The sequence below is a fragment of the Hydra vulgaris genome, chromosome 13 (genome assembly GCF_038396675.1).
Source record: "Hydra vulgaris chromosome 13, alternate assembly HydraT2T_AEP".
Taxonomy (NCBI): Eukaryota; Metazoa; Cnidaria; class Hydrozoa; order Anthoathecata; family Hydridae; genus Hydra; species Hydra vulgaris.
The window spans coordinates 18,188,536-18,205,000 of record NC_088932.1 but is presented as its reverse complement, the minus strand read 5'-3'; the positions used below and the strand labels follow the sequence as shown (position 1 = coordinate 18,205,000).

Sequence of the window (16,465 nt, the reverse complement as noted above, 5' to 3'; positions counted from 1 at the left end):
ATTTCTAAAAAAATAACCAATATTAGTACGAAAATTTCTATTATTACTTAAAATAATTTTAATCACAAAATACTGAGTGAAATAAAAACATTTTTATGTTAATTTATGTAATGAAATATACTTAAAGTAATATTAGTCAATTTGAGTACTTACTTTAATGATAACTTTGAAAAATATACCAAAACTAACAGAGAGTATTCACCACGTGCACTGTAAGAATAGCGGTCTGAAGATGGCGTCACACAAAATGGCTGTCAAAAATGACAGTGTTTACACCAGCATAAAATTTTAAATAATTTTGTCAACGTATAACTATATTGTATGCATCCAAATAAATTAAATTATATAATTTTGAACTATAATGCCAAGAAAACAAAAGATAAGCAAGGTATGTTAAAATTTATTGGGTGGTCATAATAAATTGTCATACGACTGTATAAGCATATTAATCGTATCATAATTAAAAATAATGAGAAGTTTGTAATATATAATATAACTTGAACAAAATATAGGATAGCGTAATTTGCAATATAATAGACTACTTTTATAATATTTAATCACTTATGCATATATATATATAGTAACTCGTTTAAAGGCTATATAATATATTAAAAGGTACGGATTTTGAAATATACAAAAAATAGTTTTACAATATATTACTATTAAGTATTAGCATATTTTAAAGAAAGTGGGAAACTTGCAGAAGACCAAATGTCTTATCATTAAGAAACCGCTTTTTCGTAACATATGATTTTTTTTTTGTAAAATTTCTTTACAGTAACTTTATATTTATAAGTCTGTTTTCTGTTTAGGCTACTCAGTCTGTTCGCTGTTTAGGTAACATAAAAATAAAAGAATGCTAAAAAGCAGACAATGTTAAATCAACATTGTAATCAAATACACATAAATATAATAGAAGTACATGAATTTCAATAGTCGTTCATGTACGTATAATTAAATTAATATTTATTACTAGTAATTTCCTTCTTTCTTTTTTTTATGTTTTTTTTAATATTTTTTTTGTTTTGCCTCTGTGTTTGGGTGTTTTGTATTCATAGATTTAAATTTAATTGTATTAATAGAAAATATTTGGAGATTTAATTAATTATTGTTTAAATTTTTTTATTTTTTTTATGACTTAATATAATTTAATAAATTTTTTTGTGTTGAGGAAGAAATTTTTGTATAGTAATGTTTGAGAGTTCAAGTTACTGTATTACACTGTAAGACCACGGTAATCTTTCTTTGACGGTAATCTTCCTTTCACGGTAAAACTTCTATTAAATACCACAGAAAAATAACGGAAAAGAGAGATTTTTCTTTTAAAAACTTCATTAAAGTTTCCGTCTTCATGTTTTTGAAGTCTACAGACATTTTCGGATTTATGGGTACTTGCTTATTGCGTATTGGCGTATATATAATAGCATTGTATTAATGGGAAGTACAGAAACTTTAGGTTTTTTTGAGACAATGTAGAGCTTAGTTTTTAGAGTATCCCAAAGTTTTTTGAAACTTTGGTGTTTAACATGTTTATGTGCGCTTTCCATGAGATGTTATCACCGATATATTTCCCTTAAAATTTTATTGATTGGTTTCTCTCGATTTCATTTTTTTCTATTTTTAGCAAAGGTAATGAAAGATGTGACTTTTTTTTTGCTGGAATGAAAAAGGATGTGTTTGCTTTTTTTTATTTTTAGTGATATTAATTGTACTTAAACCAATTGCTTTGTTTTTTAAGTTCAATATTTACAGTGTCAAAGAGTTTTGTTACGGACGAAAATGTAGAAAAGAAGTTAGTATCATCGCCAAACATAATGACATCTAGTATACTTTAGACATTTGGGAGATCATTAATGTATAATAGGAACAAGAGAGCTGCAAGAATGGAATCTTGTGGGACACCACACTCTATTTTGAGTAGTTTTGAATTGTTGGCTATTTATCAGAAAAATTTTAAACTAGTGTATGGCGACAATTTTTATCCCATATCTCTCCATTTTCTTAAGTAGGATTAAATGATCTACGGTGTCAAATGGTTTAGATAAATCAAGAAAGACTCAAAGTATATATTTTTATTTTCAAAAAAATCACTTATGTTATTGATGAGATTTAGAATTGCATGTCTGATTGAATGTTTCTTTTGGAAACCGTATTGTTTTTCAATTAAATGGATTTAAATAAGTTTCACTTATATAAATCCATTTCAATTATATGGATTTATATAAGTATGTGTGTATATAAATAAGGGACTTAGTGATAAGACAAAAGCATCTTCTTCTTGTCCTTACCATTTTTACATGATTTAATTCACAAAACTTGTAAGTATTATTTTAACGGCTAAATAAACAAATATATTTAAAAAAAAAATATGTTTGAGCAACATTTTAAACATGGATTATTCGTAAACAGTCATTTCATGTAATGAAGAAGGTATGTTATCAGCTTCAAACAGTCATTTCATGTAATGAAGAAGGTATGTTATCAGCTTCAAACAGTCATTTCATGTAATGAAGAAGGTATGTTATCAGCTTTAAACAGTCATTTCATGCAATGAAGAAGGTATGTTATCAGCTTCAAACAGTCATTTCATGTAATGAAGAAGGTATGTTATCAGCTTCAAACAGTCATTTCATGTAATGAAGAAGGTATGTTATCAGCTTCAAACAGTCATTTCATGTAATGAAGAAGGTATGTTATCAGCTTTAAATGGTAACAGCATAAAAAGTTTATGCCTCTATGATTATTCCAATAAATACAACTATACACATTATATTTTTCTAATATACTTCTAAAATTAAAACTAGGGTGTCCAAAAAACTTAATTTTGACTCAGGGCATTTTTTTTTTGTAATATATTAACAATCGAAGTAAAGAGTGCAAAAAATATAAGTCTAATCAAGTTACTTTAGAAAAAAATTATCATCAAAAAATCAAGCAAATCTTATTTATGATAAAAAAAGTAATTTTATTGTTTACCTAGCATACATTGTTTTAGCGGACAACACGGGTTTTTGAAGTGGAGGGGCAGAATCGTCTATTTCTAAAAATGTCTTCTATATCTATAATTTTTTCTGAAAAAAAAAAAGGTATTAAGAAAAAAAATGAGGGCACGTTGGCCCTGGTGGATTTGCAGTGGACCTATATAGGTAATTTTTAGCGGCTCATTGGTGTTTTTCTCATCGGTTACTTAGTGGACCATTGGTGGCAGCCGCTATAATCTTAAATGGAAAATCAATACCTTTTCAATATGTTAATATTAGCTAGTCATCGGCTAGCCATTTTTGGCGGCTGCCACTCAGAATCCACTAAATAACCGTTAAGCAAAGCTACAGCGGTCCACTCAAAAAACTTATATAGGTTTACTGGAATTCTGCTATATAATATTTGCAGGGTATCTGTTTTTACTTTTCTATTATTTTGAATATATGCACGACACAGAAAATTTGCTAGCAGTATTTATTGAGGTAATGTTAATCCCGTTCAAATATTTATTCAATAAAAACAAAATTAAAATGAAATTGCAAGTGAAACAAATTTCATATATGTATATATGTATGTATGTATAAACAATTACAAGTCAAGTTTTTTAAAACGTATATAAAAAAAACAGAACTCGGAAAGTCGTTTGATCTAGTCATCGAGAACCGCTGTAAAATGACGTGTTACATATTTACATGATAATTATTTCACGTCGTAAATAAACAAGTTTTGCAACGATAAAAAAATAACAAGATTTAAATAAAAAATTTACAAAAATATTAAGTTTACAAAAAATTTCTTTAAGATAATATTGACAGATAATCTAACAGCAATATAGGCTTGCAGATCGTAAATAATTAAGTTTCAAATCATAGTAAGAAAAAAGAACTAAATAAAAATAATTAAAAAAAAATAAAAAAAATTACAAAAAAATTCTTAAAGATAAAATAGACAGACATATAATAGCAATATTGGCTTGCACATAGTAAATAATTGAAATACAAATCATACAAACCGATTATTTAAAACCATACATTACAAATCATATAAAACGATACAAATAAAATATAGGAAGAATTTCAAAAAGTTTTGAAAGTACATTTGCATATTGTCAACTTCAAAAACTACTTCTTTCAACCTTTTTTTAAAGATATGTAATTCCATTCAATATTAAATATTAGGTACATTGTCAGACTGACAATGTACCCAATATATAATAACAAATTGACAACGTTTATTTTTTGTTTTTACTTTGTTACTTATTGAATAAATTATGTTGTGGAGGATCTTTTCCTAGATAAAAAGAAGTTTTTACTAAAAAATTATGATTTTTTTTTTTTTTTTTTGAAAAATTGTTAAAATTTTGGTCACGTAAAAATTTTTTTCTTCCTAAATTATAGGCCTAAAATTCTGCAAGTGAATTTGCGATCAGTAAACCTAAAACATGTTCTTGTATTATACAAGGATATGTTTTAATTTTTTGTGCAGCTTTTTAAGCATGTCGAAGATTTTTTTCAAAATTTACGATATCCGGTAAAAAAATTATATGTTGAAAACAGGTACGGCTAAATGTAAACTTGAATGAAACATGCTAATTGTTAGCTTTAGAAATTAGGCTTTGACAAACTAATTATGTCTAAACTGACCAAAGAATCTTTATAAATTTCTCACAAAATTGATTATTGTCAAATCTATTCCAATATAAAACATGTCTCGGAAAAACTTGCGCAGAAAGGAACTAAACAACGAGTCATGTTTGCGGCATTTGAAAAAGTTTGCGGCGGCCAAATTACAATACGGAAAACCTATTTTCAGATTTTTATCGAAATAATTCTTTAGTTAAGTGCAAGCAAACTTCTCCACTCTGGTTAAATTTTTAAACACACGCAAATAATCAATGGATTTCAAAACACAGGTTTTTTTCCTAGTTGACATTTATAAAATTGATCAGTCAAAATTAAATATTGCTAATACGTTTGAAACACCTCAACTTGAGTTTTCATTACTTCAACCACTAGAGTTAATGCCAGTACCATCATCACTAATAGTAGTATTTACATCATCTCAGCCACTGTCTTCTGAATCTTTAAGAATTTACACTCCATATGATGATTTTTTAAAGATTCCAATCAAAATAGATTTCAAGCATCAGCTTCATATTCAACTCGAAAGCATCAGTTTCATATTCAACTCCCCTGCAACCAGCTTTTAATATTGTAATAACTTTGGCTGTTAAAAAGAAATTTAAAAAGTTTAAAAACAGTTGCAATTGACCGAATCGCTCGCTCAAAATAGTGAGTGGTATCAGTGCAAAAATTCAAAATGCAAGTTTTGGCTTTGTTAAACATGCATACCAACACTATATGCCAAAAATACCGAGTTTTATTGCAGCAAAAAGTATTCACATCAAATTAACATTACCACCAACAAAAAAAAATTTTTAATTGTTTGTTTTTTTATAATTGTTATCACTGGTTGGTTTTTTTAATCCAATGCTTTAAACTAAATGTAACTAAATTAGAGTTTTTAAACTAAATAAATAAACTAAACTTTTTTTTAACTAAACTTCCATTATTACTCATCGACTAATCGAACAACGAAGGTTTCTTTCCAATAAATTACCATTAAATAAAGTCAAACCTCAAACCAATTGGCTCTAAAGTTCTGAATAAAATATAATTATAAAATGTTATCTATGCTAAGTTAGGCTAAGTTATGCTAAGTAATGCTAAGCAGCCTTGCATAACTTGTATTACCAATGCTTTTTAGTTCAACTTTCTTTTGAATGTACTTTTTTACTTATGACACAGAAATCCTAATCAATTGTCGGAATATTGGCTGAAATCCTTATTTCACAGAGGCTAAAAAGTCTCAGTGTATTAGTTTTTCTCCGTAAATCAGTCACAAGACATGTCTTTCTATTATAAGAGAATATAAACAAAACAAAAATGGGTTTATTTATTCAAAAAAAAAAATACGGCATATTCGATATTGACGGTTTAGACCTAACATAAATATAAAGCTTAAATCTTTTGTGTGTTAAAATTATACAATCAAAAGAAAAACGAAAGGTAAAGCGACTGTTTTTCCTCATTTTGTGTGCAAATACTCTTTAAAATAATTCATTTATCAAAATTTTAAATAGAATCTTTAAAGCAGATATTTACATATTTGTTTTGCTTATTGTTTTTAATTTATTTTGTAGACACGTTTTTTTTTATTGTATATAATGCGTGGATACACACGTAAGCACTGTCACTTTAATATTTGCCTTAAAGTTCTGAGTCTTGTGAACTGCTTTTTATTAAGTAAAATTTTTCCAAAACCATTTCTATAGCTTTGTCAATTAGCTATTACTTTTAAAATTAGTCACTGTCTTCCGGAATTAAGAAGTGCTCTCAATAAGTTCGTTTGTTTTATTTATTGGTCGCATGACGACAGATAAATTGTCTTACAAAATCAAAAAAAAATTAATTTTTTCGTAATCGATTTATTTAAACTAATATTGACAATTTGCTGCTTCATCCCTTTGAAACTTCAGCGTTTTTTTATTGAAAAGTAACTAAGAAATTTTTTTATCTTATTTTAATTCAGTTGATCTTGTAGGATAAATAAGACTTGCATCTTAATTTTAAATTAGTTATCGTTTTATAATATGAATTTGTTTATACTATAATTTCAATACACATATAGTTGGATTTATAAAGAACTTCTGCAACTCTTATTTAAGAAACAGCACGTGTATATACAATTTTTAGCTTATTGACTAAACTCAATTGAGTGTGGTAATGAACATGGTTGTAGTTGAGCATTTAAATTGGGATGTAAAGATAATGACTTTTTGACATGTTTTCAGAAAATAACTTGACGTAGTCTTTGCTAATCCATAAATTAATTAGCAGTAAAATTTTAGTTTTGAGACTTTTTATAAATAATATAAGATTATAAATTTTAAATAATAAATGATATATATTTTTAATTACTATATGAATACACACACACACACACACACACACACACACACACACACACACACACACACACACACACACACACGCACACACACACACACACACATGGGTGACTTAGCGCCAAACCAGCCTATACAACGAAAATGTTGAAATGAGATAATTTGATTCAAAGTTTAAATTCTTTAACAAAAGCCACTAAACAGAAAAAATTAAAAGTAATTGCAGTTCAATGCACTTAAAATTTTTATTATAGTGTTTTGATGTTTGCAAAGAAACACTACATAAATCATTTTTTAATATAAACTGATTTTTTTCATATATATATATATATATATATATATATATATATATATATATATATATATATATATATATATATATATATATATATATATATATATATATATATATATATATATATATATATATATATATATATATGTATATGTATATATATATATATATATATATATATATATATATATATATATATATATATATATATATATATATATATATATATATATATATATATATATATATATATATATATATATATATATATATATATATATATATATATATGTATATATATATATATATATATATTTGTATAAATATTATGCTCAACACTCTTGGCATTAATATTCACTAATTATATTGGGATTGTAAAACCTTTCAAAATAAATTTTATGTTTACTTCATATTTAATAATTGAAAGTAAAAACTAAAAAAAAAAAACAGTTTTTTAATTCTTTTTTTTTTGGACATTAAATTTTAAATAATGCATCTTCCACAGTGAGAGCAGATCTTATAAAACTACTTAATAATAACAAGCATATTTTATTTTACATTTTTAAACATTTACTTTTTAGAACTTAATTACTTGTTGTATTTTGCAAAATTTATTATATTCATAGAAGAGTAGAGCTTTATAAATGTTATTTGCAAATATAAAAAAAACTGATGTCATCAACTTTTTGAAAAGATTTTTTCCAATACTGGTTTGGCTTCCTCAATATAATTTTAAAAAATTTCGTGGTGATTTTATTGCTGGATTGACTTGTGGTGTTGTTGTTATTCCGCAAAGCATTGCTTTTGCCAATCTTGCTAAACTTCCCCCACAAAATGGATTGTATGCCTCCCTAACACCTGGTCTAATATATGGCATATTTGGTACATCTAAAGATGTAAGTACAGGTACTGCTGTGACGCTTGGCTTGTATACTTCAAGATTTAATCCGACAAACAGTACCATTGGCGCATCACTTTTAAGTTTCTTAACTGGAATCATTTTGGTGTCAATGGGTATTTTTAAACTAGGATTTTTGATCAAATATGTTCCTCAGCTTGTCATTAGTGCTTTTGTGTCAGCTACAGCTATCACCATTATTGTAACACAATTTTCTAACTTATTGGGAATCAAAGGTGCACCTGTAAATGTATTTGAGATTCTAAAATACATTATTTTAAAAATTAAAAGTAAAAATAATTGGGACATTAGCATGAGCGCTTGCTGCCTTATTATTCTAACATTTTTTATTTTGCTCTCAAACTTAAAGTTTGAAGGAAAACCAGTATTGAAAAAAATTGTTTGGTTTTTATGTGCGGCTCGAATGGCTATTGTATGTCTCTTTGCAACGCTTGCTGTTTATATATTTCATATCAATGGATACCAGCAGAAGTTTTCTATGGCTGGCAATATTCCAAAAGGGCTTCCTCATTTCCAGGTATACATGTTTTAAGAAATCTTTTTACTTAATTTTTTTCTTTATAAATTCTTTTAATATTATTCTTTTCTAGAGTTTCGTTAAAAATTTGTTATTTTATGTCACTTATGTCAAACCTTCGTCGTATAATCAAACAAAACAGTTGATAATCAAATGAAAAAAATTAAAAACTAGGGGAAAGTGGGGGTACTGCGGTTTATATTTTGTATAATTTAATAACTTAAAAACTGCAAAAAGTGAAATTCGTGTTTAAATTTCATATTGCATAGGGTAATGAGTATTTTAGATTGTCTATATCCGAATTTACATACAATGAATGAAAATTGTTGGTAAAAGAAGTTGTGAGAACCTGAGAACGTACCTTAATAAGCACACTGAACCTTTTTAGATTCTCATTATTTTTACCTTGTTTATTATTTTCCTTTTTTTAGAGTCCTTTTGAACCTTGGAAAATTGGCAATGTTACAAAAAAAACAACAAGTGAACTGATTGATGGCTATGGCGCCTCTCTTTTTATCCTTCCAGTTATTATGTTTATTGAACAAATGTCTATTACGAAGGCCTTTGGGAAAAAGTTTAATTACAAGGTAAAAGCACAAAATGAGTTAATTGCTATAGGAATGATGAACATTGTTGCTTCTTTTTTTGGAGGTTGGACTGTTGGTGGAAGTTTTACACGTTCAGCTGTTAATTCTATGAGTGGTGCTCAAACTCCTTTAGCAGGTGCATTGTATTTATAAACGTCTTTAATTACAGAACTTAGAAGTATTTCCAGGCAATGGTTATTTTCTGTGTGATGATTTGCTTGAGGAGGGCAACCAATAAAAAAAAGAGAGCAAACCAACCAACTGTTTTTTATAATGTTTGGTAAAGTTACTGATGGTTGGTTGCATCTCTCATGAGAGTTTGGCAAGCCAAAGGACTTTTTACTAGTTATAAGTTATTAATTTTTAAAAATATTATTATTATTTTTAGGTGTAATATCAGGAGTCATTGCATTGATTGCTCTAGAGTTTATGACTCCAGCTTTTTATTACATTCCATCTGCTGCACTTGGAGCTATGATGCTGATGGCCGTATTAACCATGGTTGAAATGAGTTTAACTAAGAACATCTGGAAAATATACAGATGGGACTTACTACCATTTTTGGCTGCTTTTGGCACAAGTTTTTACAAACTAGAGTATGGAGTTCTGGCAGGAACTGGCATTTCAATACTAATTATGCTTTCCCGTGAAGCGCGTCCAAAGTATTATTTGGAGAAAGATGACTCTAGAAATTCTCTCACAATTTTACTTATGGAAAATTTAACATATCCTGGAGTTGATGCATTAAATAAAACAATTTATTCCGAAGTTAATAAAAATTTTGGCGTTAAAACGTTGTACTTAGATATGTCAACTATGGTGCGAATTGATTTTACAATACTTAAGAATTTTGAGTTTATGAAAGATGAGTTATTTAAAATGGGAATTAGTCTTCAGTTTATTAATTTTACTCGTGACTCAGTAAAATATAAGTTTTGCAATGCCGGTTTGATTCTAGATAAGCCAATATTTAAAGATCAAACAAATAATTTATCAATGCTACTAGAATCGAAAACTGATAATGCAAAAAGTTTTCAAAGTGAAGGAGAAATTTCAATGATAAAATACCTTAAAACTGGAGTAAATGAAGATGATGATGTTGAATTCGTTGGCAATATTCTAGAAAATAACAATTTTGTTGTAAACTCTCAGCAATATTGAATACAATATTGCTGAGAGTTGTTGTTCTCATTTGATATATTTAAATTTTAATATATATTCTAAATATATTTTCTAAACTTTGATATATTTTTGCATATACTTTTATAAAATTTTCATGCAGTTATTTTTTGTTGGTTTAAGTGTAATTTTATTTTGGAAAAAAGAGGTAAAAACAATATAAATTTTTGTGAATTTTCTTGAATTAACCAGAATTGCAGCAGAATTACAATTATATATATAAAGATCTATATTTTGTTTTTAAAAAACTAAGAATATCTGTAAATGTTTTTCAGGAAAATAAATATTTTAAAAATATTTGAAAAATTTTATTCAGCTTATAATTCTTGAATAAAAAACTTGAATTAATTTAAAGATAAAATATAGACACAAAACTTGTACGGGTGTCGTGAAATAAATGAACTCCCATGATAGACTTTCGCTGCTTAAAAACGAACCGGATTAATTTATTTTAAAATTAATTATTATTTATTAATTAACTCTAATTGAAGTAAATTAACCCGCAAAACAACACCCTGGATTCTTCAGTTTTTGATGTTTAACGCTCGTTTTTCTTTTCAGAGCTTTTGTGATAGTAACACATATATTTTATTTTAATTTTGTTCTTGTGAAAATGCTTAAAATAAATTAATTTTAATCATGCCGCGTCCTACTGAAATTTTTACAAGATTTCATAAATAATTAACGGAGTTATAAACTATTTTTCCAAAAAAACTCATTTTGGGCACACTGTGCCCGCGTCCCACTAAACTGGTGACTAAACTGGTTATCATAGGCAATTTCATGCAACTTTATTTTGATAATTTTTAACATATAAACTATTTTAAAAAGTTATGAATGAGTTAAGAAAAAGAACGGAAATCAAAAACATTTTCTTTATCATACTTTTAGTCAAAAGTGTTCAAAAGAACTTCAACGGGGTTGATTCAACGACGGGTTGACGGGGTTGGGTTCAAAAGAACTTCAACGTGGTCCAATTACAATAAAACTTCAATGATTGATAATCTGACGAATTTGTATAGGCATATACATTGATGGAGAGGTCCTTGAAACTAGTTTTTGATCGTTGAAGTTTTTTTTGTGAAAAAACGTGTATTTTAACTTTAGTGGTGTTGGAAAATTGATTTAGAATTAATAACAATGTGGTCTAAGCTTTTATTGATGTTCTGGAGTACTTTTCATTTTTGATTATTATTTTATCATTTTAGATTCTCAATTGTAAATTATATTTTTAAAGATTGTTTAGTTCCAGACAATACTTTGGTATTTGCTATAAAACTTAAAACACAAATGTTAAAAATGAAAAACAACAACAACAACAACAACAACAACAACAACAACAACAACAACAACGACAACAAATACCTAAAAACGAAATTGTATTGTCTATAAAAAAAAATAAATTCATGTCTACTAATAAATGCCTTTTGAAAATCCACAAGCTTTGTTAGACTTTGATAATTGGTAATAGACTCGCAATAGACAAGCGGTTCAACATTTATCATTACCATTTTGGTTTTATCTATGTTGGAACTGGTATACGTGTGATATGTTGGAGGCCAATATATTTTTTATATTGTAAAAATACTTTACTAATATTTTTTTATTAGAAGTTCCCTACGTGTGTGAAAAAAGTATGGTTTTTTTTTTCAAATATATTAAATATATCTTTTCAAATTGTTTTAAATATAACTGATATATATTTTAAGATAAATTTGCTTAAATTTTATTTTTATATGTTATATTTCTTAAGTATAGGAGGCTGGGAACAAAAAAGCCCTTTTATTTTATTCTCTCTCCTCCCCCAGCCTAAACGTGAAGGGCAACATATATAAAATATTTTTTTTACTATTTTCAACTAGACTTATATTCATCCAAACTTTATATGGTCATAAGAACACATATATATATATGTATATATATATACATATATATAAATATATATATATATATATAAATATATATATATATATATATATATATATATATATAAATTTGGTATATACATATATATATATATATATATATATATATATATATATATATATATATATATATATATATATATATATATATATATATATATATGTATATACATATATATATATATATATATATATATATATATGTATATACATATATATATATATATATATATATATATATATATATATATATATATATATATATAGATATATATATATATATATATATATATATATATATATATATAAATATATATATATATTTATATATATACATAGACAAATCACTTTTAGTTCTAAGAAATACCACACTGCTTATAAATAAAACACAAAATTGTTGACATTTTTTTAATGCTGCACGCATCGACAGCAAGAATTAGCGCTCAAAAAAAACGTAGCAAGTCTAATGAATTCTTAAATAGTTGAAAAAATAAAATTAAGTAAAAGCTCAAAAAGTCCCTGGAGAACAAAAGGATTAAAAAAATTGTTAAATTAAACAAAAGTATATAAAGTATCTAAAAAAAAAAAATCTGTTAGCGAAAAAGTAAATAAAACAAACAAAAAAAAAATATTTAAAACTTTAAAAAAAAATTTATTTTTTTATAAATATAAACTAGTTATGTATTCATCGCCAGATTTTAAGTTTTATGTTTAAATTATTCAGTGTTCAGTTTTTATGATCATGTAAAGTGTGTAGCCCCCTCAAATTAAACAATTTCTTTCTCAAATTAAACAACTTCTTTGTTAATATAGGATCTAAACTTGCATTCCAAATTCGTAGTGAAAATAAATTTTTTGATAAATATTTAAATCGTAATAAAAATGAATTGAGTAACAAAAAACTAACCATGTTAGAATTTGACAATGCTTTTAAAAGCCTAAAAAGAAAGAAAGCAACCGGAATCGACGATATTAATAGCAACATAGTAATTAACTGTTAAAACGAGCTTAAAGTTCCCTTACTTAAAATATTTAAACACTCCGTAAAGGAAGGTATATTTCCTGAAAAACTGAACACTGCGAAAGTAAAACCTATTTTTAAATCAGGAGATACAAGTGAAATAGGCAATTACAGACCAAGATCAATACTTTCTACATTCTCTAAGATACTTGAGAGAATTATGCACAGTAGAGTATATACTTTTTTTTAAGAAAATAATTTTATTTACTACAAGCAATTCGGTTTTTAAAAAAATACATCAACTGAACACGCAATCTTTTACCAAGTTGATGAAATAAAAAACTCTTTTACAAACGGAGAAGTTACATTAGGTGTATTCATAGACCTCTCTAAGGCTTTTGATACAGTCGACCACAAAATATTATCAAAGCTTAACATGTATGGCATAAGGGGCAGAACGAACAAATGGATAGAAAGCTACTTAGATAAACTTGTGCAATCTATATACTATGGAGATAATAAACTCTCTAATCCTTCTATATTAAAGTGTGGTGTTCCTGAGGGTTCAATACTTATGCCTTTGTTTTTTTTTAATCTATGTTAACGATCTCTATCGGGATTCAAAAAGAGTTTCAGCTATAATGATTGCTGAGGATAGCAACTTTTTATCTCCGGAAAAATTATAAACGAGCTGTGCGTAGAAATGAATCAAGAATTAGAAAATATTTTTCGATGGTTTAAGGCAAAAAAGCATGGGGTAGTACCTATAAAGGCAAGCTAGAAACTCTCTATCGTAAACAGAAGCATGCTATACGAGTATTTAATTCTAAAAATAAAAAAGAACACACAAAGCCTCTTTTTGAACAGATGTCTTTGCTAACATTGTTTGAACGAAATATATGTAATGTTCTAAGTTTTATGTATAATAGCAAAATGCAAAAAACTCCTTAAATTTTCTATAGTCTTTATAAACAAAAGCCTGAGTATAATTACCTGTTGCGCACAAATAGTACCCTTTTAGAGCCTTCATACAAAACTAAGCTTGAGCAATTTAAAATTACTTATCGTGCACCTCATATCTGGAATAAGATTTTATTACTTAATTAAAACATTATTGACTTTAAAAACTTAAATGGCTTTAAAAAAACTATTAAAAAGAGTATTTTAAAATATAAAAATTTACTTACTGTTATTTTCTAAATTTGTTCACTGCAAGCTTCTTATATAAACTCTTATTTTTTAATATATTTAAATATATTTTTTAAACATTGCGTTAACAATAAGCGTGGTAATATTAAGAAAAAGTAACGATATATGTTTGTATAATTGTTATCTTACATTTTAATACAATTATAATATAACAATTTAACGTTAAAAATTTTGTATATATATTTATTTTTTTATATGTATATATATATATATATATATATATATATATATATATATTTATATATATATATTTATATATATATATATATATATATATATATATATATATATATATATATATATATATATATATATATATATATATATATATATATATATATATATATATATATATGTATGACAATGTAAAGCGGTTCTTGATGAAAAGACCTTTTGGTCTTCTACAAGTTTCCCGCGTTCTTCTTACAGTTTTTATTACAGAAGTTTGTTTATTATTTATGTTTGTGATTTTTTATATTTATATGTATATTCAATCTTAAAGAATCTTTATTATGTAATCACGAAAATGTACACTTTGAAACAAAAATAAATTTAAACAAAAAACAAACAAAAAATTGCTTTCAATTAATGGCTGAGTAGCAATCAAACATAACTGCTAATACTATAACAAATAGAGCGCAAGACAACACATTAACTGGGTCTGTCACAGCGTAAACCACTACTACGATTACTACTAATAATATTAGTAGTATGTATGTGACATACTATACATAATAGTATTAGTAGAAGGTACGTGACATGAAAATTTTAAACTGATTATATACTAGATTGTTATATATCATTAGAAAAAACTTCAATACAGTGTTTTAAAGGTGAAATAATTATCAAAATTCAACATACCTACAAAAAGCTATGACGTTTTAAGTACCGATTTTTGGCTTTGTTGAAGAAACTGTAGTCAAAATTTCATTTTCCTTCACTAAAATTGTTCTAACATTGTCAACACATATCTAAAAATATATATCTTAGTATCAAAAAGTGTATTTATAAAAGGACAATGTGTTTACATTGGTCACTAGTAAACGGGCATTTTCAGGGAGTTAGAGGGGATCTTAACCACCGCCATTACCATCCAATAAATGCAAATCTCATCCATAAAACTGTGTATTTAAATGAAGTAGTAGATTTTTTTATACGAAAATTTGTTATTGTTTCATTTTACCTCCCAAGGAAACATTTAAAGTGTATCTTATAGTTAGGGTGGATTTGGTGGTGATGGTTTAATACATCCTAGTATAAAAAAAATTGTTTTTATAAATATTTTTTTTTTATCAAAACTATTACAACAATTATAACAAATTAAATTTATGTTCTACTTGATTAAAACATATACCAGTGGTGTATACGTTATCATATAGGGGGGAAGGGCAAATGGTCCTCCCCTTCCGCCTTTGATCAAACCCTTAAAAAAAAATTCAATTGCTTTTTATGTGCGTTCAAGTTACTAAAACAAAATTTAAATTTAACTATGATACCTCATGTCGCTAGGTATAACCAAAGTAGGAGCTGCTTCGCCATTTTAACTATCTAAAAATACATATTTCTTTAAACTAAAATCAAAATTTTATTTTTATATTCTTATTTTTATCTTTATATTCATTTTTTTTATCAAAACTGTTATACCAAATTAAATTTATATTCTACTTGATTACAACACACATGGGTAGTGCATAGGTTAAGGCGGGAGGGGAGAGTGGGAGAGGGGCTTATGATCCTTCCCCTTTTACTGAGCGCCAAAGTTTTCAAAACAAAATTTAAATGCAGTTATGATACCACATATTTCTTTAAACTAAAATAAAAGAATGCTGCAATTTTAAAATTATTTGTACCGTTATAAAATGTGTAAAAATTATTATTAAACACATGCTAAAAATTACCTATTCATCTGTGTTGTGTACATTTT

General features: G+C 26.2%; 1 protein-coding gene across 1 annotated transcript; it reads left to right on the top strand.

Moving 5' to 3' along the window:
* The first annotated feature begins 7,792 nt into the window (after positions 1-7,792).
* LOC101239064 (sodium-independent sulfate anion transporter) lies at positions 7,793-10,743 on the top strand. The gene is made up of 3 exons (XM_065816664.1): positions 7,793-8,680; positions 9,112-9,403; positions 9,656-10,743. The coding sequence occupies exons 1-3, from the start codon at positions 7,889-7,891 to the stop codon at positions 10,426-10,428; spliced, it is 1,857 nt and encodes a 618-aa protein (XP_065672736.1). The 5' UTR covers positions 7,793-7,888; the 3' UTR covers positions 10,429-10,743.
* Positions 10,744-16,465: the final 5,722 nt, after the last annotated feature.